Raw genomic sequence first — 24,616 nt, forward strand, 5'->3', positions numbered from 1 at the left:
AAACAATTAACCGCATTCAAAATAAAAGTTTTGTTTACATTATATATGTTTGTGCATTTTTGTGTATACACACACACATTAGAATCCATGTGTGGTCGTTTATTAGGGGCAGGTACAATACACAGATATGAGAAGGCAGGCAGAGAGTCAAAACTAAAGTGGCAGTCCGATCTGTTGACGTTTAAGGGGCTGATTCAAAAGGTGTAAGTGAATAGGCAGGCGATGGGTCTATACCGAATCGTAAGTCCAAACAGGCGACCAAAACAGAGGGGAGATCGAAAAACAGGGAACCAGGCAAAAATCATACACAGATACAACAGGCAGAGATAACAGAAAGGCAGGGTTAATTTGCAATACTTCACGGTGAACACCTGGAGGGCCTTTGGTTATAAAGTTCCCAAACAGGAAGTGGGTGCAGAGGAAGCCGAAGGGGTTGAACACAGTTAGTATTCCACACAGGTGTGACACAGGTGAGACACAAGAATAATCCAAACCAGGCGACAACAAACAGAATCCAGGCGGCTTGACAAGAGGGGTTATACATGAGCAATGGTCCAGAGTTCAAAACAGCAGGCAAAGGGTTCATCCAAAATACACAGGCAAAAGTCTAACAACAGAAAAACAAGACAAAAAGACGAGACAATAACTCAATTATGAAAACTATGAACTGACACAACACTATGAAAACCAGTGTTACCAATTTAGCTATATTGTAGATGGATTAGTGTCTTCCCTGCCCTTTTTGAGGCTTTTTTGTACGTTTAGGTACAGATATAGCAACTTCTTGGACAAACCTTATCTAAGTTCTCATCTGCCCACTGATCTATATTCATCTTTATATAGAAGTGAATTTGCCTAGATTTCATCTAGTGACATTTAGTGTCACTAGATATTGCGATATTACATAGCTTGCCACTTATCTACGACTCTGTGTATTAAGTGCCGCTCCTTTTGAAAACAGGTGATGGAGATTTACAGCTAATTTAGGAACCTGCTTTACTGACAAGATACGCAGGAATATAGAGTACATTTTTTGCCAAGCCCTAGCTGAAATACAGCAAAAATGCATTTACACTGCATGCAAAATTATTACAGCATGATGTTGTGAGCTCTGTATTTTAATATACATATAGCTATATGCATATTATTTTATATTCAGATTTATATTATAAATATGAAATGTTGGACAAAAGATACTATGAAACTAAATCCCCAGTAGGTGGCAACATCTTAAAGATGTGACTCATCTTAAAATGAATAGTGGAAGCCTTCAAATGATTTGTTCAGATGGCTGATTCATTCATACTTATGAATGGACTACTGAATTACTGGCTCAAATGATTCAAAATTCCAAAGCGCAAATCAAAATTTGTTTATAAGGTTTCATTGTAAATTAATTATCCATTTATGTTTGTTTGAAGTCTAAATCTAAATGTTTAACATCAGCGGCAGTTGTGTAACAGTTAATTAAATAAAGCTAAACTAAAGCAAAACTAGACCTCATTTTAATTTAATGTCATTTGGTTGCTTAAATATTAAGTAAATAAAAGGACTAATATATCTTCAATATTTGTATTGGGGTGGCATGATTATAGTAAGTATACTGCAGCCGCTGAGTGTTGCATGAAAATGTTTGTGAGGCATCTCTTTATGTAGGGTCACTGAGCACTCCTTGTTCCTGCTGTTTCAGGGGGAAGAGCTCAATGAATCTGCACAGGAGAGCCGTGCCAATGCTGAGACGCGCAGACTCCTTGCCCAGAAGTTCCTCAGGTTGCCATGGAAACCAGAGGTAAAACATGCTTTTATAGTGTTAGATGCATACACTTTAATTTCCTATACAGAAGAAATATGTAGGATAATGTGTGGTGGTTTGCATTCACTATTCTCCAATATTTAAAACTGCTTTTATCTAACACGCATTGACAGTGTGCAATTTAGCTGTGAATCTCTCACTCTCTGTCTTTGTGTGTGATTTCCTTTGGGAGGCACATCCTCCCATAGCTCAGCATCCCTCCAGGAATCGTGCTAAAATTACATGAACAGGTGGCCGAAAAGACGAGAGAACAACAGGCGATGTATTGATGATGAACAAGCCAGTTCTGCTTAGCCCTTCTATATTGTTCCAGATATAAACGAATTAGACACCCACAAACACCTGAATATCAGGAATTAACACTCTGACATTAACACTAACATCCCACTATTAGTCTCTCTGTGAGGATCATTGTAGAAACGAACCTTACCAAGCTGATGAGAATTTCACACCAAGAGGCGACTATTTTTGCATTTGACTTCTAGCTTAAATCCTCAGAGGATTTGAGGTGACTTTTGTAATTTCAGTTAATTTCTCACTGGTTCTGTCAGTGAGAGCTGAAGTCAGTGGCAGTCTGAGCCAGAAGCTAACATTGAACCTAGCCGAAGCCTTATGGCCATTCAAACTGGATTTTACATGGATTAAGTTTGCATCTTCGAAAATAAGATATTTAACAATCGTTAATTACTATAAATATTATTGTCTAAAACAATGTGGCAGAAATCACAAAATATCAAACCTGCTCTTTCTGTAGAGGGACAATTTATTGATTTTTTTTATTATTTATTATTTTTATTATTTTTCTTTACCTTATTTTTTCTTTAACAGTTTTACAAAGAACTTTTAAAGGTGCTACTTCTCTCCACATTAGCCATGACTAGTGCTTTCTCAAAAATATAAAATAAACAACTGAATCCCTTTCATATTAAAAGCAGATATCTTTGCAGTATTTACTACATAAAAAAACACTAATTATCTGGTTTGCAATTCAGATTGCCTTTTGAAATAAGACAGTGTTAAATATTTTAAAAGGTCATACTATAATATATATTTTATGTTTTTTTTTCTTTTCAGTCCACTTTCAGTGCTTATGATGTTCCTCATTTGCAAGTCGCTTTGGATAAGTAATGAAGTTTAATGACGTTTTTGTTGCAATAGATTTGCTTATTAAATGTGCACTACTGTTAAAAAGTTTGGGGTAAATTTTAATTCAGGAAACTTTAAATAGCTAAAAAGTTGCAATTTATCACAGTATCACACAGTTATCACAGTAGTATGTATGTAAATCCACATAAAAATTAAACTACTGAAGAGAACACACAAAAAGAAACATCAATGTTTATTCAAGACCTTGAACTGAGGAAACTGATGGCTTATATACTCAGGGAATGGTTATCAAAGAAACAGGATTTGTACTAATTAGAAACCATAGTGACAAATGAAAACTCATCCATATGGAGTTGAGGAAATCCAGGGTGATGTGTAATGCCAGGGGTGCCAAGGTGGAGCAACAGACCATGGTGGAGCTGAAAGAAGTAGAGCTGGAAAGGCCAAAGTGGATCCATTCCAGACAGCAGGCTGACGCACCGGATGAGCTGAGGGGCTAAAAGTGTATAGGTGAGGCGAGGGTGAGAAACAGAATGGCTTTGGGTGAGGAGAAGGTTGGAATAACTTAGAACTGGGCAAAGCCAAAAGCGATGAAGGTGACTTGTTGATGGATGGCAAAGGAGACTTGGTAGTTGATAAAAAAGATTTGATACTGGACTGAACCAATGACAATAAGAAAATTTGGATGAAAAATCATTTCTTTGATACCCAACTTTTTTCACACATCTGAGGGCTCCAATTTCTTCCTGATGAACTACTAATATACCCTAGACCGTGAACCCTCAAAAAAAAAAAAAATCTTGTTTTGTGTTCTGAAAATGAACCGAGGTCTTACAGGTTTGGTACAGCATGGGTGTGAGTAAGTAATGACAGAAATTTAACAGAATTAATTAATTTTTTGGGTAAACTAACTCTTGAGGCAACATTTTGTATGTTGTTCATGAAGGAGGTTAAATATTGTAGCTAGCTGCTGTGAAGCTCTTTTCTAAATACAGTGAAAACACTGAACCTGACTCCACTGTAGAATTACCGATCGATAAGCCAACAATCCTTATCTCCTCTCCCCACCTCATTGCCGAAGCAGGCTAGGAGACACGACACTGTGTGATAATGAAGAGACAATGATCAAAGAGGGTCCCTGACCACACGCTGCCCCCGAGGCTCCCTTCCTCTGGGCCCTGTGACAGATGAGCTCCTCGTTCGATGCTGAAGTGTCAGGTGCAGGCGAACCCTCCAGGAAGCAACGGGAGCACGGAAGCTCTTAAGAGGCATGTGATTTAGGGAGCACCAAATGCCAGAAATAGCAAACGGCACACAAACGTCACAAAGGAGTCCTTGTGGTGTCCCATTCTCCTGTCTCATTGGAAATGTGCCGATTGTTTGTCAGATACTTATCCAGGATGATTCACAACAAAGGAAAAAAATACCCCAGTGCAGAGATAACCTCTGTTTTTATCCAATGATTTATGTCCTTCCCTCTCTGTGTTATTGAATGTCATTATATGGCCAGTAGGAATAACCAAGCTGGGAAATCTATCATCAGGGCTTTGGCTGGAAGCACGGCAAGATGACTCTGACAAGAGATCACAGGCCATTCATTCACACTCCATATGCTGCAGCATAAGATCCTCTTATCATGCACCGCAGAATGTATTTTAAGTTTACTTAAAATTCAGAGATAAAGAGAAGATGAATGCTATTAATTTTGACTGATAACACAAGATGTACAGGTATTTATAGCACACCTTATTCTAACAAGTGCAGACAAGTCTATTACTGATACACAAAGGGACTATTTAGATATTTTTATCATACCTCTAGGGGATTATGGTAGCATATCCCGTTTTTCATGATTTATAGTGCATTTGTATTACACTGCACATTTTTATATAGACGCTGTCACATTCTCCTTGTTTCCCCTTGCACAAAACAAACCAGGGTGACAGTTATTCATCTATTCGGAGCATGTGAAAATTTAAATAGTACACTTGATGATGCCCAGAGCTAAATCCACCGTACCACCTGTGACCGAATTGTACTCTCTAACTTCTCCCTCGAGCGAACTCTTGCCATGTGCGAATGTGCCATGGCAATGGAGTGGCACAGCCTGGTGTGCCCGTGACAGCTGTAACCGTCCCCAAGATTCTGTGACGTCCTGTCCGCCCACCCTGAGTGGGTGGGGATGCTAGTCCCACCATCCACACCAGCTGCAATTATAGAGGCTAAATTTAAATGTGGCTGTGCAGCGAGAGACCTAAACAACTGACAGAAGGGGCGAGAGCAATCTAATGTGAGCTCACCTGCATGATGAGTAATGCCTGTCTCTGTCACCTCCACCACCAGGAGCATTACAGAAAGATAAAGGGTGCTGGAGAATTTGGTACATGAAGATTTGCAAAGGCTTACGCATTTCCTGCTAAATCCCACTACTGCTGCTCCAACTCATAAATTCTTCATTAAATCGTGAGCATGAAGTAGCTGGAAATGCATTGCCCAATTTTCCTGTTTGTGACAATTTGTGTTTTTTGAAAGCATTGCTGCATATCCAATAGACATTTAATCACTCTGAAAACTCTGTGAGCGTTGTGCCGCATCCAGCTTATCGGTCCAAAACATGATAATTATACTTTCCCTTCTTCTTAGGAGAAAAACATATTATTGATATAAGGTCACTACATCATTTACATTGGAACTGATGTTATAGGAATAGGACTTAAAATGTGAAATGTGCTTAAAATTTATGCAAGCCACCAGAATAGATACACATCTATTACTTTAAATAATAACTGAACAATGTTATTTGCAGTAGGTGTCCAACTGGACATTTGTAACCAACCAAACCTCAACCTTTTGGTTAAAACCACTTTACTTTAAAAATGCATGTACTAAAATTAATATTTGTGGTTCACTTAAAGTTTGGTCTCAACTAACTTAATCGCTCTCTTGCCTTTGTGGTAGCTGCATATTCACAGATCTAATTACAGATATGTTTGTTGTCAGGCTGTCCTGTGCATAATCTAGGTCTGTGCAAAGGCCTGGGGCCCTGTTCTCACCTCTGACTCAAGTGTAAATTCAGCCACCTGTGCTATATTAATAGACATCACATTTATGGGCTTATGATTTTAAAGTAGCATTAAACTTTGAATTCCATGTATATAGCATTAATTAATGTATCAAGCATTTTATAATGTATGTAGAATTCCATGTATATAGCATTATAGTATATAGCATTAAACTTTTCTCGATAGAAAACCAATTACATCAATTAAATATTTGACTACAATTTTAATTTTCTTTTCTTTTTTCTGTGGTCATTGTTATTTTTTCCATATAGTACACACCATAGTTCAAAAATAAAATACATAAATAATTAGTGTACATTTACTGCAATGTGAAGTTATTCTTTCATGACCAAAGAGCTTTTCAACTTAGCTCATGACGCTTTTGAAAAACACAGCCCAGGTTTATTCAAACCTATGAGGAAATGGGCTAGAGCAGAAGAGAAATGCAAAACAAAGAAAAAGAAGAGGAAGTGCATTGGATCAATAATAATCAAAATAAATCAAAGCTCATCATAAGTATCTCTTCCATGTGCTGATACTAATAATGTGCACAGTGTCATTCATAAAATACTAAACTAAAATGTAATTAAAACCTCAGGTTGATTAGAAAATAAAGTGGAAAGACTTTAGGGAGTGCATGTTCACTAATAACTAAAAGTCTTCACAAAGAAAAAATAATCTAATTTGCTGGTTAGTAAGTTAGTTGTTAGATTTAGACATTGGGTAGGATAAACTGTTCTAAAATATGGTCATGTATAATAAGGCATTAATATGCGGTTTATTATAATATGGTTTATTTAGTATTACTAAATTGTATAATATGGTATATTATAGTATTACTGAACATCCAGATGTGGTAGTAATATGCATGCTAATAAGCTACTAGTTAATAGTGAGTACTAGTCCTAAAAATAAAGTGTTACAGAAGAAACTAAGAAAGTTTTATCAATGAAAAAAGCATTAAATGTGCAGTGTCATGCAGGGAATTCTGGAAATGTCAATTTATGGTACGAGACTCGCTGCTAACCAATTAACAGGTTTTTACTGTAGCACCATGCATACTGTACTGTTAAAATTATAATAATAGTTCATATTATAGTTCATAATATAGTTTATTTCTGTATTTTATTTTAAAATGTTTGGACAATTGATTTTTCCTCCACATTAATTCTGGTTACACGTGCAGTAAAGGCTGATTCTCTCTTTTTGTTCTCTGTCAGTATAAAGGTCAGGCCAATCTGCATGTGTTTGAAGACTGGTGTGGCTCATCTATCTCCCAGCTCAGGAAGAATCTTCATTTTCCTCTCTACCCACATGTAAGACCAGACACTGAAAGAAAGTGTTTGATGGAACAATTAAGATTAGCACGCTTGTTTGAAATGTATTCTGGACACTCTGGGCAGTATCTCATTTTCATTATTTTCATTAACAAATCCCAAATGTTGGCCTAATATTTGCTAGAGGCAGGATGTGTTGCAGACGGAACTAATATATGTTCTTTTCACCTTTGCATTATCACTAAAACAGTATTTTGGAGCTGTCTGTTTATTCTTCTTAGAAGCCATTTTGAGGTGTGATTCTGTGAATTAGTGTTAGTGCCTTGGGTTTAAGAGTGAAAAGACCTACAGATGCTTTTATATTTAATTCTTCCCCACAGACCAGGACCACGGTGAAAAAAATTGCAGTGGCTCCAAAATGGAAGAATTACGGCCTTAGAGTCTTTGGATTTATTCATCCTTACAAAGATGGTTAGTGCATTTTATTAGTGTTTTTGTTACATTACAGGGATTTCATCAGGGTTTTCTGTTGCACAAAAATATGGTACAAAGTTGTTTACAAAACTTTAAAAGATAAGTAATTGGCCTTTATCCTAATTACAATCAAACACATGGCCATGTAATTTCTAGTAGCTAATAAAATGGACAATATTGTACTCTATTGCTGTGCAGTCATGTCCAGGCTCACTAACTAAACCAGTCCTATAGTGTGATAAAAAAAGAAACCAAATTGACTCTTGGCTTGAGATAGCCAGAACATCCTTTAAAATAGATGGATTGAATATAAAACTGTCATTCCAAAACACTGTTTCTTCCATCAAAGCACCATGTGGTTGATTTTCTCATTTTTGCATCAATGTCATGTTACGTGATTCAGCTTGTTATAAGTTTAGGATCATAAACAGATGGTTTGATATTCAGCTGTAGCATTTTATGATACAACTTGGACTGCGCTGGTCCCTCGGGGATCTCAAGCCATTCAGTTCCTTAGACAGCATTGCAGATCCAAATCATTATATGGCCTCCAGCCTGTTTCACAGCTGATTGTTTTTGTATTGGATCGCAATGTTTTGTTTTCTCCAAATATACTGTGTACATTTATTTAAAAGGTTTTGTCATCTAACCATATTTTCTTCTAACCTACTATAAACTCCATTTCTGTTCCATGGTTCATGAACACATGCGTTTTCCTTGATACCTATTATTTATTTTTTAATGTAATAATAAAAATACATTGCCTTCATAAGTTAGATCATGTCAGAAGTGTTTCATGCACAATTCCAGGTTTTCAAACTTTTGTGATGTACCTTCACACACATACAATACATACACATTGGTTTCTTAATGTTCAAAGTGATCCTCAAAGCAAGTTTGAGTGAAGTGTAAGAGACCTGAACGTTGCCCAAGCTGACGTCTAAAGGCACACAGAAACCATTATTTCAATAGATCCCCTACAGTCAGCAAATTCTGCACACTCTGCCTAACCTGATAAGAAAAAGCTGCTGTGAGGACTACTATATGAGCCTTGATGCGTGCAGGCGTGCTCGTGTTTGTGGGGGAAAAGTTATGAGATTGTTTTCATTAGCAAATAACTAGGGTCGCTGAGTCAGGCTTTTGACTGTGGCGCACTAGCTCACAAGACAATAAGAGAAGGAAAAACGATTATCAGTTTGAGGTATATACCAGAGAACCACTGACAGGCAGAATAAAGCCACTGGGTATCACTACTGGGTTATAGACTGCTGTGATATATCTGTGGCTGACAAAACAACATTTTATCAAAGCAAGTTTAGAATTCAGAACCTGCAAGTCAGGTCATAAGGTTATACAGTACAACTCTGTAAGTGATCAATTATTTATTTCAGGGGATTTCCAGTTTGCTATTGCATCAGATGATAACTCTGAACTGTGGCTGAGCTCAGATGAGAGTCCACTCAATGCACGGCTCCTGGTGTACGTGGGACAGGTGTGTACTTTGATGTATGACCCTTAAATAAAACAGGCTGCGCTTCTGATCTATCTGTCTGTCTATACAGGGGAGATCAAAATTACAGAATAACCTACAATTACCTACAATTTAAGGTCATTGCTTAGTCCTATGAGGTGTAGAAGAGTAGCTTTAAGCATAATTCATACATTAAAGATTTTACACTCAGAATACAATTAAAGCTCAACTTTTGAGGAGCATATTGTGTGGAAAGAAGATAACTGGTCCAGTGTTCACTTTAGTAATGAGAGCATGATTTATTTACTGCCTGTTTGGTGTTGAACTGCCATAGTGCATAAAGAAGTCAGTAAAAGTTGTAGGAGGAAGTATCATGTTAGGGGTAGTTTTCTGCAACAGGAATTGGTCTTCTTTTACAGATACGTGGCAGTGTGAAAGCAAATGTTTATCAGAACCTCCTTAAGCAACGTGCAGGTCCTTTCCTGCAAGCATCTCCCAATCAGCCTGCAATTTTCATGCAGGACAATGCCCCCTTCACACAGCAAAACATTTAAATCGGTGGTCTTAATTCCCAGAGGGCTGCAGCTCTGCAGAGTTTAGCTCCAACCAGCTCCAAATCACACATGTTTGGAAGTTTCTAGAATCTAGTGATCCTGAAGAGCTTCCTACTACCTTTCTAATAGCTGTAACCCTTGTAACCCTTGGGTTTTCCACAAAATTGTTTATTTTGAAAAGCCTTGAAAAATGGCAGTAGAACTGTGGTATACCTACAGCTGATATTAATCAAGTATTTATACATAGATTTTTTTGTAGTTTTGATCTCCACTACACAGTTTTCTGCCTGTCTGTCAGTCTGTGATTCTATCTATCTATCTATCTATCTATCTGTCTATCTGTCTGTCTATCTATTGGTCTGTTGATCTCTCGGTCTATTTCAAGGATTTAAAGTTTTCAAACTTTCACACAACAATTCACCAAGCCGACATTTAAAGTTTGCCATGACAGTACTTTTGATTTCAATTCATTTTATTCTGCTTCCTCACATTCAAATTTAAATTGCAAGTCTGCTTGCTATTTTCTGCCTCAATTTAACTTCAAATTCAGGAATTCGATTGGAATTCAAAATGCCTTCTCAGTTCAGTTGTGAATAGCACAACCCTGAATATTGTTTGCGTGTGGCTAGAGATGAGTTACAGTCTCTGTTGTCTGTTGTCATGTAGCACGGCTCAGAGTGGACAGCTCCAGGAGAGTTCAGCAAGTTCAGATCTCAAACTTCCAAACCTGTGCGGTGAGTGTCACACAGCATATGTTTCCTGGTTTTACCACCGTAATTAAATGCATATTAGGAGAATATGACACAGTGGATTGTTTTCAGCATGGAAAGTGCTTGCCAGCTTATTGCTTTATACAATTATACAGTAAATATGTTAAGTGCGCTGTGATCTGGATGAGCGAAACAAGATGTGCCAATCACACAGTTGTAAGTAACACATTTTCTTGTCATTTCTTTTTAAATGAACACAGGTTTTTTTCCCATTCATTTTCACTTTTTTTGATGTTCAGCAGTAGGTCTGAACATGCAAATCCATTCCATTGCGATTTGTAATTTGAGTTTAAATGCCATCAAACTTTGTTAATGTGTAAAAACATGCACGATATATATTCAGCCATGCATTATCCCCTCCTTAAATCCAGCTGTGTAAACCACATGCGTTAAGCCCATAATCAATGTAAGGCTGTTATAAGACATTGACAACAGCACATGCTCGACTTCACTGTTAAATGATCAAACGTCAGGAGGAGTTACTATAACAAGCACGCTGCCCAATAGGTGTCTGTACTGACAGTGTGATTGTGAATCACAAGGGACACATTAAATAGTAGTTTGTCAGAGTGAAGTGTCATGTCGTCCGTTTTAATCGCCCTTGTCGGTCTTCTCCAACCACTGCTGATTGGTGCTTCAAGTGGAGCTTCAGTGTGAGTGGTGTGTGTGGCATTGAATTATTCATCAGCAGTGTCAGTCTAAAAGCGAGCATGTACATGTTCCAGAATATTTTAGTGCCAATAAAAAATGAGCATGCTTATTGGCACTCCAGAGGGAAACGCAGAGAAGTGCCTCCTCTTTTCACTGAGCTTTGACAATGGCCTGGCACCGGTTCAAACTGCCACTAGAGTGTCTTTGATATCCTCTGCTTTTCTAGTTGAGGATGTCAGGATATAAACTTTTTGACTTCTATGCAACCCAAGTTAGACGACTTTCTGTCTACCTTCCTCAGTTCTCTGTTTGCTTTCATTTTGCCCTTCGATTGGAGCTTGTTAGTTTGGTGACACAGACAGAGCAGAGTAGGCCGTTGCGTCGTGAAGACTAATGGGCTGGATTTTAGAGCGTAAACAGGGCAGACGTCTGACGGGATCGTCTGGAATTCCCATAGTTGCAGGGCAAAATAATGCACTAATGAACTACTGTGAAAAGTTTACACAGCAATCAAGAGGAAAGACATGGCTGTCAGTCGTGGATGACAGAAACTAGGAAGATGTTCTTTACAAAGCATGTTACACACAGTAGAGATAGCAAACTGGTGGAAATGTCAGATGGAGAGATGATGTTAAAATGTCATCCACTCCTTGTCTGCGGTTTCACTGCTTTGCTTTTATTTGTTGGGACCGAGACACAAAGATACCCTGAACATGAGATAATATCAAATCCAGCAACCCACAAACCTCTGTTGTCAAGTTCAAGTATCTAAGTCAAATTCATGAAACGTTTTATGAATATTCAGAGAGTATAGATTCCACTCCAGTTACTTTCTATTTTTGTCTTTTTGAAGTTTTCTCTGTAACTTAGTTGGTAGTGTCTGTAACTTATGTTAAAAAGTCATACGTTTACATGCAAGTTATTGATTTTTTGAAGGCATAACAAATCTTGTGCAGAATTTACATAAGACTGAATTTGTGTTTTCTTTGTTATTTCTATTTATGTTGATAATGTGGATTATGTAGTATTTAGCATAATCCATGGTACATGGTACATGCCTAAACCATTTCCATATAAAGGCTTTCCACAAAACCTCTCCATAATCTACTTTGTGTTTGCATTTTCTCTCTTTTTCTGTCTAGATGTGCTCTAACCCCAGATGACATTCAGCAAGAAGTCATTAATGTCTACTCATTAATGGCTGCTTTTTTGTGCAGAACATTTTTCCCAGATAATTTTTGTTATTCTGAAAAAGATTGTATCATCATGCTATTATTATAACAATTTATTATCATAGTTAATAAATGAGACTCTGTGTCTTCCTTACTGTATAGTCTTTTTATCACTTGCATAATAAAAGGGAGTATATCTGGCTTGCCCTCCGTGGCTGAAGGAAAGAAAGGGCAGAGTAACTCCAGGAGTCTCAGATATTGCATGTGACATTTATGGGAATATGCCAGTTCTGCAGGGCCAGCAGAGGTCAACCTCTCTTGACATTCTAGAAGTATCTGTCAGGAATGTGCTAGGGGATGTTAAAAGCAGTTTCAGATCTCTAAATTTATAAAAGGGCATCCATCAGATTGAATTCGAATACTAGTACATTTGCATTAGCACTTTTTGAATATTTGTCCAAACTGCATGTTTAAAAATGCTAACGTGCACAAATAATGTAAATAAATACTGTAAATGTATTAGTCCTTGAATAATTGAGTTTTTTACATTCTAATAAAAAAGCACAAAACTCCATCCTAAATGTCATACTTCAAATTAAGTGGATTATATTATTATGCTCAGTCTTTCTGTATTCAGTTAAGGCAGCTCTTGTTTTGATGAAGTCATTGATTGTTCTGTCTGTTTGTTATCCACTAATCTGTGCATAAATTACTCACTTACTTGCTCAAATGAACAAACAAGAAACAAACTTTACTCAAGAGGGAATTTGCATTTTAAAACGGTTAGCAATCTCCCTTCTAAGGTTTGTTTTTTATTCAAATTTTTGTGCCAACACTTACTTTCATGTTACATTGGGTTTATGCAAATGTCTGAAGCATCCGTAAATGAAGTCAGGATAGTGGGTGCAGTCAAAAAAAAAGAAAAAAAAAAGCTAGATAAATAAATCAAAGCTACAGAGAGAAATGCATTGTGGTCGGAATTTAAAGTTTTTTATTATTTAAACTAAGCCGTTGACATGTAAATTTGCACATGCTTAATTTGCAAGATCAATTTGTAGAGTTTAAACATATCATTTAGGAATGATTGACAGTATTCTCTTTCTCATAAACACTATAATCCGATATATGGACCTCAAGACAGAAGGTCAGGGTTTGTTGAAATAACAGTGGAACGCTCCATTTTAGGAACAGATGTCCATCTTAGTTCATCTCAGAAAAGATGTGAATATTCTGATATAGTTTAAAGTGTTAGACTAATGTGTTTTTTGAGAGTAATGCTTTAAAAATTGGAGTATCACCATATTCCAAGTCCAAATTTTTTTCACTTAAAAATAGACAGATTTGGGTAGAATTAAATAGCAGCCATTGGATTGCTGTTTTTTTACCTTCATGTAAAAGCAATATTTCAAATACATCCAAAACACTGGAACAAAGAACACAAATGCAGAATCTACTTTTGCTCATGTAGATTTTGCTTATGTAGAAGTCTGCCCTTGTGAATTGTTTGACATCTCAAACAAGCTTACTGTGTTGCTATAGCAGTCTGTTGAGACTGTGTTCATGTGGGCATTGCCTGAATACACTCTTTCTTTATCTCTCTCATCACTCAGTCCTATTCAATTATTGAGCAGAACACTTTCAGATGGAGCCAAGCAATTAGTCAGCCAATTAAAACTCCATTCTGTACCCCCTCAAGCCTGTCTCAATCTAGCCCTGATCTACTGGCCACTCCTTTCTTTTGTAGTTTTAAAACCTTTATTGACTTGAACTCTCAGTAGACGTGAAAATCAAACTTCCATTCCTTACATAAGGACAACAAACAAACACATGTAAATGCATGTAATGCTGGTTGCTAATGCAGTGATTGGGTGTGTTTGTGTACATAAAAGAAGTCACAGAAAGAGAGATAACAGGGATTCTATTCTAGTGAAATAGAGTAATGGGTGACACACAGTTGCCAATGTATTGTGTATCAACTTCGTGTTACCCGAAAAAGGTTTGCAGTGTGAAAGGAACGCACTTTAAAAAGCGTGTAGTGTATACATGGCATCAGTGGCGTTGTGATAGACATCCTAGTGAATTGGCTTCTTGAATGAGAAAAAAAAGTAGGGCAGGACTTGATTGTGGGAATTGATTGGATTGTTGAATTTTTGTCATTTTCTATTGCCGCAATCTCATGTGAGTGACAGGTTTCTGGCGAGGAGGGATTTTTGTCCCGTATCACACAGCTAATCAGAGACTTGAAGAGACATTGTTGTTAGGGCGAGGGGTAGTTGTTGTAGATTGCAAGGGCACCTTCATTTAAAACAAATAATGAGGTTGAATAAAAACAATAACAGAATTGTCGATTTTGATTTTCTTGTGACTGTAAGATTTGAAGTACAATTGAACCCAATTAAACGCATATTTTTTACAAATGCAGTTGTCTTTGTAGCACAGCCTTCGCCTTCTCATGCTGTCACAGTGAGCTGCACTGCAATATGAATTGTACTTGGCTGATTTAATCAAAGCAACTCCAGAAGAACATCTGAAGAATAATCATGTGTCATAATACAAGCTGCTTTTCACATGTCTGCCTGTGACTTCTGTCGTTTCTAGGATGAAATCATCTCGCTAAAAGACATTCAAATCTCGTGGTCTGTTTACACGTAAAGATAGTTTACACAAGTGTTTTCATCCAATTATCAACACTAAAAAAAAATCTCCCGGAAGCTGACTTTAGAAATCTCTTTGTTTTGTACAAAGTGGCATAACTTTGCCATTTTATTCTGTCGGAGAGAGAGAGAGAGATAGAGAAACATGAATATTTGGGGGGAAAAGAACCGTCAGTAGCATTTCTCAGTTTAGAAATGTGTTTCTTTGAATTTTTCGTTGACATTGGGTGACTTTTTCTAAAATATATTTTTTTTACAAGCACATTGCACAGCCTTCCTGTCCCTATTGCTTAATTCAATACTGTCACCATTGCTTTGTATTATTATGTTGACTTATTTTATGTTAATCAACTATTCAACTATTTGAGGTCACCCCTACAATGCTTATCATTTGCATTTTATTTTAGCGTCAAATGAATGTAATGTTTTCAGACACTTTGCATGTTGATTGATTAAATGAAAATGTATTATAGCCTTTATTTAGATTAATTCAAATAGATGCGGTTTCTTTTTTGATCTGCTTAGGTAGGATGTAAATTCATCTGTTGTTGGGTTACAAGTCTAGCTCGCTAACCATTAGGCCGCGACTACCCTTTTAACCTAACTACCAACCTCTGTTTTTCTAGTAGTTGAAAAAGATCATAGTGCTTCTTTGAGAATGTAGATGAGAATGCACCTGGGGATTCTGTCACTAACAATGTACACATCTTCCATTGCCCTATGGTGCAATGTGCATTTTTCATCTTCGCATCTGCCACTGTTTTTCCTTTCCTCATCTGGCCTGTCCCTCTATAGCTCTCTGAGAGTGTCCCCTGCCCTCTCTTTCTTTCACTTACTTTCTCCTCCTTTCCCCCCCTCTCTCCCTTTCTCTGCAGTCTCATGTCCTCACGGCGATACTACTTTGAGGTTTTGCACAAGCAAGATGACAGAGGTTCAGACCATGTAGAGGTTGGGGTAAGTACAGAGCCGGAGTTTGGACAATCCTGGTAATTTACTGTACGTTGAATTGTCTCCAATGAAACTTCAGCGAAAGTGTCACTAAAACATAATTCAAGTCATAATGTGTAGAAATTGTATGTAAAATCTTTTCACTGATATTGTTCAGGACATTTTGCTTTACTTATACTTTTAGTATCCTTCCCATTAGACTGTCTACCAGGCAGAGCTTTTTTAACTCTAGAACTACCAGAGTTCTGTAACTACTAGAATGGCCATAGCGGTCATTTTGGCTGCTCATGTTAGACTGAACTGAATGCCATTTTTGTCATATTTAGATTCGCCGCTTCCTTCCAGGTTTTACAATGAAGCTTTGAATGCCTGTCATCCTATTTTATGATTCCACCCCTAAAACCCCCTTTTGTACTATATAATTGTGTAAAAGCCAAGTGTTATACGCCAACTGTAAGGCAATTTGACAGCTATGGCCATTCAAGGTAGAAAAACTCTGTTGCATTTTGTAATTTTAATAAAATAACGATGTTAGAATAAAATACACATACATTCAAAGTGGAAAAGTCAGGGTATTATAGTTATATTGGTTGTTTCAATAAAGTTATCCCATTGCAGAATTCAAAAATGATCAAAATGACTACCTTGGTAGCTCTAGTGTTAATCGTTGTACATTTATTTTTAAGCAAACAGACTGAAGTATGGGATGCGTCATGAATAAACTCTGTTTAAGTGGTCTGCTACGCTTATGCTTCTATAGCCTTCTATACTATTTTCTCTACCTCTCTTTCAGTTATTGCATTATATAAAGCTGAATAAGTGGAAAGATGAGATATGAGGCAAATTATTCAGGGAAACAGTTTCCATGGCCCGCTTCACTTATATACATTTTCACATTCTCGGAAATGGCCGGGTCAAAATTATCGCAGCAGTACAAAACATTTCTAAATTTAGTAAAAATGTAATGGCTGTATCCACAGCAAACAAACATCTACCGGCCCACTACTTAGTAACTCATTACTTATTGAAACATTTATAGATACTGCATCTCTGACCATTACAATATCTTTGAGTTGTATAACAGCCTTATTGATATACTGATTATGAGTTTAACCAGAGTTTAACCAGCACATTTGAGTAATTTTATTATCTATGAGAAGATAGAAAGTAGAAGCCAAACAAAAAGAAGCAGTCAGACAGAGAACGAGAGAGAGCTGATAATGGAATAGAAAACAAATACATTAAAAATAGATTAGATAATTTTGTGTTCTTTTTCCTCGACAGCAAAATTTTAGAAAATTCTAAAACCTGTGTATGAATAGAATCCCCTAAATAGAAACAATAGAGTTTGTAAAATAAAATTGCTATAATTCTAATAAAAATATTAAAAACAGTTAATACATTAATTCGTTGCCATCTAAGGCTCTTAGATACTGTTGCTACCATGTTATATAAATGCATATTTATATTAAATGAAAGATGTTATTTAACGTTCTTTAAGTAGTGGATTTTTACTCTTCATTATTCCACTCCATTTTCTTTGTAGATATATGCTAAGATAAATTTAGTTTTATAATAAATCTAAATATCAAAAGAGCAGGAAAACAGATCAACAAGCATATGGGGTACGTCTAGGTTCTGTGTTTGGCTCTCTACTCTTTTGGATTCAGACATCTCTGGGACCAACTTTATCATTCAGCCACAATCAGACCTTTCTTACCATGCTGCACCACCCCTCATCTAGACTTTAGTCATCCCTAGACTAGGCTACTTCAGTTCTCTTTCATCTGGCCTTGCTATATGCGCAATCAAACAACTGCAAAATGATCCAGAAAGTGGTAGCAGTGGTCTTCAGTGAACCTGGCAGAGCATATTAATCTTACCAACTCCGTCAGAACAGCTGAGTCCTGAGTCTACCAATTAAAAAAGATCTGACACAGCTCTTAATGCACTTACTTAACTGTATTATTCTTTTTCCGTTGTTTCTAAGGGTCACAGGTTCTCCCCTTTATTTCTCTACTGGCTCGTAATTTTCAGGTCAATTCTGGAGACTTGTATAACAGCACTTTTCATTGTGTCCCATTGATGCGGTGCAGTTTTTGTAGTATTTCTCATTTGTAAATCACTTTGGATAAAAGCATCTGCTGAATTAATAAATCTTGCATTGCATAATCTAACATAGCAATTATGACTTAAGAACAAAAATGAATTCATAAATGTTTCAGGTTAATAAAGCTTTCTCATCTCTGTTTTTTACTGTATGATGCATTTCAGAATAATTTTTCCTCATTTGTAAACTTAAATCATAGCCTCTAGATCGCTTCATTTCTTTGTGAGGGAATCTTTTGATGAATTATTAATCTGAATGTAAAACTTCAACAAAAGTCAGTCAAAGAAAGAACAAACTAGACAAATGAATAACAGTACAGAGCAGTGAATTAAATTCAGTTAGTTTGACCCCTTTATTTCACATATTTGACTGGACAGTCAGCACAAGGTACTGATAGTGAAGCTGTTAATTGGAAAGAAAGGATTTAGTGTCATTTTCTATAGATGTTTCACTTCTGCTCGGAGTATGTCAGCTGAATTGTTACACCGCTTTCCTTGCAAGTCTTAGAGACTGGACAGTTTTATCTTTAAAAAAAAAAAAAAAAACTATTAAAGCTGTTATCTACTTTACAAGTAACGCTAATGTGAAAGTGATCCCTACTGCACAACTTTCTTTGTAGCACTCGTAAAGATTTTTTTTTTTTTTTTAATCCGCACTGCACAAAACTTTCAGCGCCTGGAGGCTGAGAAGGCCCAAGATGACGAAGCTGTGCTTCACTTCTTATTTAATGTTCACTGCAGAGTGCTGGAGAAGAGGCGGTTCAAAGACATGAGAGGAGCCCAATGAATAAATTCATTGAACTTGGAGGTATTCTCAGCTAGAGAGTCAACAGGGACCAGGCACCAAAAAGCAAAAACAGCTAATTATCTGTGGCAAACACAGGAATTCATTTATTAACCAAACTAGCAGTGGGCTAGTCTGTGGAGTTCACTGAAGATGCTTTAGATGTTCAATATTACTTCCTTAGGTTTCTCCCTTTTCCCAGTTTCACCGATATAACACATATTAAATCAGAAAAGGTGGCCTAACCCCTGCGATGTGCGCATGTGCTTAAACTTTTCATGATTGCACCCAAGTTATTCTGAGCCTGATTAGCATTTTAACAGAATCCCCAGGCTTTGTAGGGACAAAGAGATCTAATAAAAAAGCCTGTCTGATGTAGTCTGACCAGAAACTATCCAATATGACATTTGCAGTAGGAGCTATTATGGACGGTGCTGCCAGTCAACAGTGAATGAGCTCAATTTTATTTATCGTCAAGACAAAAGAGACATAAATCTGTAGCTGATGCAATATGTGCGACATCATGCAAGCTGCACATTGTTTTCCAGGAATTGCAGTGTGTTTGCCATTGACTGCGTATAATTATTTGTGCAGAAACAGATGAAGCTTTGCAGAAATCTTTGCTGCTTAAAAGGATCATGTGCCTTATAGCGTAGCAGGATGTTTTATCTCCTATTTTCTCATCACTACAAAGAATCTAATGATAATTTTCAATCGCACGTGCAGTGACAAAACCAGCGTTAGCAGCGTAGCTAGTCCCTGTTCGGTGTTTAACACTGCATAGGCGTGTGTGACCGTGCATGATTGTTTGCATGGGCATATTTGTGTGTGCATGTGTGTGTGTGTGTGTATTATGTCACTGGGGGCAAACAGGCATCTGTGGCTCCTCAGATCTGACATTGTGCTGTAACTGCACTCCATCGATTCCCGAAAGGCAGATCTGACCTTGAGAAACACAAGCTGCACAGAACAACAGGGTGAATACTAAACACTGAAGAAAACTGATTCAGGTGTGTGAAATGTTTATGTTGTGTGTCTAAAACCAGCCCTCATCGGTGCCTTGCAAGTAATGGTACGGGCGTTAGATGTTTGGTTCTGGCGCGTAAAAAAGGATCGAGTCTTCGTCAAGATTCATTGAAATAAATCAGCGAATTCATAATAAGCGAAATTATCTTTTAAATGCTCGTCTTTTGAGTGTATGCTTGTGACTAATTAGTATGCAATGACAGTGAGTTTGATAGACACTGCTGCTCTGTTATGTACCATTTTCTGGGCCTGAAACTGTCAAACTATGAGCAATGTTGACATCAAACTGCTCCAAATTCAAATTAATTTTTCTCTTTTTTTCTTGTTCTTTGTTCTCTCTTCCTCCTTTCCATTCCTCTCTCAATCTTTGTTCAGCTTTACAGTCTGAACTGCTGAAAGCCATTGTATGGTGTGGCATTGGTGTATGTTTGTGTGTGTGTGTGTGTGTGTGTGTGAAGATCAATTCGATAAGAGTTATTGTTATGCAACTGCTAAATGACCTCTTGCATGAGAGTGGCCGTGAAGGATGTTGTAATTGTAGAGCCTCTTTATAAGAATTGCTATGTGTCTGTATATCCTATCTATTTTGAGAGCCAATGCCATCCCTGTGCATTGCGAGGGCAAAAGCAGAAAAAGACAGGGGAGGGTGGAGGGCGATTTAAAAAAGAATGAATTGTGGCTGCTGATAGTGCCATTTATGTGCATGCACTTGTACATTGTTAAAGCCCTCGATTTGCTAAAAGAATTATGCAAATAGATAACGCTGCAAAAAAAAAAAAATCTCTGCTGAATACAGATTGCACGGCACTATTTCAGACCTTGCTGTCTGAATGCAGTAAACTACCACAATCTGGCTTGCTTTATTGCAACTGTACAACATCACAAGCATCACGGAGAATAGCTGTCTGCTGTTAAATTTAAGCACACGCTTATATCTTACCAATTTAGGTCAGCTGATCTCCAAGCAATGCTTAACTTTGTTCAGCCTGTGGTGTGAAAAGGTCGCATCAGCAATTAAAGAAAAACACTTAAGCAAAACATGTTCAAGTCAAAGTGTCTGAATAATTTTTTTTTTTTTTTTTTTTTTATCTTTATATGTTTTACTGGTAGTCCAATGTTTTATACATTTTTGGGTATAATATGTCAGAGTTTACTTTATTTTACTATCCTCAGTTACGTAAATGAACTATAGTGTCTTGCACCAACTAGTATTAAAATCTAGAAAAAAATATTATTTATTGATTTGACTGTATGTATATACAGACCACACATTTTTATCAATTAAAAAAAATGATACATCATCTGTCAATCTTACAATGTTTGCCCTAGATTTGTACTTAATAAACATGGAGGTTTGTTAGTGAATCATTCATATTATAATTAATTTTATTCACTGAGTTAATTAAAATTGTATTTTCTCTTCCCCTGCAGTGGAGACCTTTCCTTCCTGGGCAGAAGTATGATGTTATTGACTCAGCTTATATCTCGTTGTACACAGGTAACGGCTCCTTCCTTTTAGAGTTTTTTTTTTTTTTTTTCACACTAAAAATACATGCACACGTTTCAGGGAAGATAAAACAGAAAATGGAACCAAACTCTCAAGAGTACCATTTGCTAACTCTGCCTGTTCCAATCATATCTGAATATTGCAGTTAACATTCACAGCCTCTGAACATTACAGCTTCTGCCGTCTGCATGAAAAGTGTCATTGTACTTGCGTCTGAATGTAGGCAGTGGCAACTAGGTAATCACGAGAAAACACTTGCCCCTGAGCCTCATGACAGTCAGCATATACTTTGTGTTCCGCCGCATATCGCCTTATCAAGCATTACACATGTTCATACGTTCCCCTTCAAATTACTGCCGTTCATCAAGGGAGCTGACTTTAATTTACACATGCTTTTAAGAGGAAGTAGCGACATAAAGTGAAAGAGGGACAGTGAAAAAAGAGAGATAGACAATCCCCACGGCCCTCCTTTGCTTCGTTTACATAATTATTTGAGACGAAAGCAATTTTTCGATTAAATCCTCACTGTACTTAACAAGCTGAGGGAGAGGGGGATGTGCATTAGCTTCCATCGCCATCCCACGCAGCTCACCGGAGAGTACGAAGCCAACTCCAGAGTGTCCTAATCATTAATCACACAGACCACTCCCTCAAGGAAGACCGCACACTCTCTCTCTCTCTCTCTCTCTCTCTCTCGACATGTCATCAGGGAGATGCAGATGGAGCGAGATCTCCTGGGTGGTTTGGCTTTGACTGTCTTTCTGCTCTGTTAACAATAGATACAGTGTATGGCGATCTGTCACTTATCTCTGTCACTGGCACCTGTCTCCCTTCCATTCGTTTTTTATGCGTGTATTTGTAGTGTGTAATGATCATTTCTTTTGTGTAACTGTAGTTTATATTATGTTCCTTCTTTATTATTATGATTGCTTCGTTTCGTTTTTTGACAGGATCAATGTTTTATTGTTTTTAGAGTTATAAAATAACACCCGTTCAAATAAACAAACAGGGAAGGCGGAGCAAGAGACATATCAATAATTTTACAATCTTTATTATGAATTATTAAAACATTATCATTATTTCTTTGTTAAGCACGATTATGTTATTGTATTTAAAAGGTCTATTATTTGCACCTTTTTAGCTATTTCAGTGTTATTAATCAAATATTTTACATGTATATGCAGAGTATTTGCATTCTGTACTATAAATATAAACAAGGCTTGATAATAACTTTTTTGCTCACCGGCCACAGTGGCTAGTGGTTTTTCACTCACTTATTTTAAATGACCCTGCTACGTTAACACGCTCACATCTCGTTCAAAAATATATTCCCATCCTGTAGAATAACGCAATCGATCACGAAACAAACGAGAGCCAATAGCATTTCAAAACCAAGGCTGATGTAACGCTCCTTCTGGCGGCGTTTTTTGAATTAGCACACAGAGACTGCAGCACACACAGGAAGGGCTTTACGTGATCACGTCAATTCCTCTCACAAATCAATCCTTTCACTTTGGAAGACGTGGAATATTAATCCTTTTTAAATAAACAGTGACAGTAGTTTTATCTGCCTGTTATATCTTGTGTTTTATTGACAAATGGTAGGTTTAGGGTCAGGTGTTGGGTACAAATGTCTAAATAATGTTATATACTGTAAATAAAACACATATGCAATAATGTCAATATTTTCACCCAATATATATTTTAATCATGACAATGAAATTCCCAGTATTTTGTGTCTGCACATCGACACCAAGGATCTCAACGTAGGACCTGCGCATCGGACAAATTATCCAAAAGTGATGCCAAAGGGTCCTGAGAATGTGTTGCTGTGTTCAGTTGCGTTCATTTGTTTTGACTTCTCCGTGAGATTCTCTCATATAGACAAGCTTGTTACTCATTATCCTATTAATTGCAGCTTAGATGCACTGAATGTATTAATATCAGAACCACTCTCACCAAAATTTTGAGTTTAATCAGATTAGTTGTACGGGTTGGGCAAGTAAAATTCTCTACTCTCACTCGCCCCTTCAAAAAATCTCAGACAAGCATTAATGGCGATTTTATATATCACTGTATATAAAATTCCGCCCACTAAAGTGGCTAGTGTGAATGACTGTGTTACCCGCCACAGCTGACAATCCACACGCATTTGGCAGGTTGTGTAATAGAAAAAATTATATATGTGTGTGTGTATATATATATATATATATATAGATAGATAGATAGATACATATAGATATGTATATATTTAAAATATATTTAAAACTGTACATTCTGTGGAAAAAAACTTGCTTTTACACAAATAGTAAAAATAGATGAGCAGATTTTCATCTTGTAATCACATGTATAGGTGTCATGCGCAATCAAACTGATTTATGAGCCAAATGGATTTGAATGCAGTTTCTTAATGACAAAAAGCTATATTTTGACATTTGATTGATAATTAACCTTAATAACCCTAAAATAACCCTGTATAAAACTAAGTTGTAATATACCAGTAAGAGAGGACTTATATTTAATTTGCTGATACTACTTTGTGTTACAGTAAAGCTTTTGCATTTTTTTATTGCAGTGTTATTGATCATAAAATTAAGCATTTTTTAAATTAAATGTTATAACCAGCAGGAGAGAAGTGATTTCTACGGTGTGATTGATTTTTTCTAATTAGAGCGATTTCATATTATTCCTAAAAAATAATCATAACTCTGTTATTTATGTGTATGTCCAATTACGATTGTTTGGAACTGCAAATTTGCTTGGACTGTTCAATAACCAATAAAGCCATATGGTCCGCTGCTAAAGTGTCAACAGAGACATCAGTCAAAGCCTGCAGCTTTCTGCCTCCTGTTGACTCATTTCTGCTTCATCTCTTTGTCTGTTTTCTTGGATATTACTGTAACATCCATCACTCTTACATTCTCTCTTTTCATCCCTCTATCAGTGTTTTGTGCTTGCTTTCTGCGTTGCCACCATCAGCGACAGACTTTGATGCTGTGTAACTTACACTTGCCTAGTAACACATTTGCAGTGGATCGATAGGACTAATTAAAGCGTGTTTTCATCAGCGGATCGCTGAGCAGACAGTGTTTTGAGCTCTCATAACGTCAGGAGATAAACCATAACGAATAGAGTCTCCCTCACACACACACACACACACACCTGCATGCTTCAGCGCCCATAGACTGATCGTCGAGGGATTGTTTTAAAGCGTAGGCAGTGTGTGTGAGACTGGTT

At 37.0% G+C, this 24,616-nt stretch overlaps 1 protein-coding gene across 5 annotated transcripts in view; it reads left to right on the forward strand.

Moving 5' to 3' along the window:
• The window catches only part of b4galnt4b (beta-1,4-N-acetyl-galactosaminyl transferase 4b), a 61,262-nt gene that overhangs the window by 27,191 nt on the left and 9,455 nt on the right, over nucleotides 1-24,616 (forward strand). For 2 of the 5 annotated variants that reach the window (XM_043245519.1, XM_043245520.1), the window contains 7 exons: nucleotides 1,691-1,789; nucleotides 7,203-7,298; nucleotides 7,640-7,730; nucleotides 9,125-9,225; nucleotides 10,425-10,492; nucleotides 15,881-15,959; nucleotides 21,304-21,370. In XM_043245519.1, the coding sequence (XP_043101454.1) occupies nucleotides 1,691-1,789; nucleotides 7,203-7,298; nucleotides 7,640-7,730; nucleotides 9,125-9,225; nucleotides 10,425-10,492; nucleotides 15,881-15,959; nucleotides 21,304-21,370 (601 nt within the window). Of the gene's footprint in view, nucleotides 1-1,690; nucleotides 1,790-7,202; nucleotides 7,299-7,639; nucleotides 7,731-9,124; nucleotides 9,226-10,424; nucleotides 10,493-15,880; nucleotides 15,960-21,303; nucleotides 21,371-24,616 lie in introns of those variants that run through there. The other 3 variants (XM_043245521.1, XM_043245523.1, XM_043245522.1) reach the window with 3 other exon arrangements.

This window comes from Puntigrus tetrazona, chromosome 7 (assembly GCF_018831695.1).
Source record: "Puntigrus tetrazona isolate hp1 chromosome 7, ASM1883169v1, whole genome shotgun sequence".
NCBI lineage: Eukaryota > Metazoa > Chordata > Actinopteri > Cypriniformes > Cyprinidae > Puntigrus > Puntigrus tetrazona.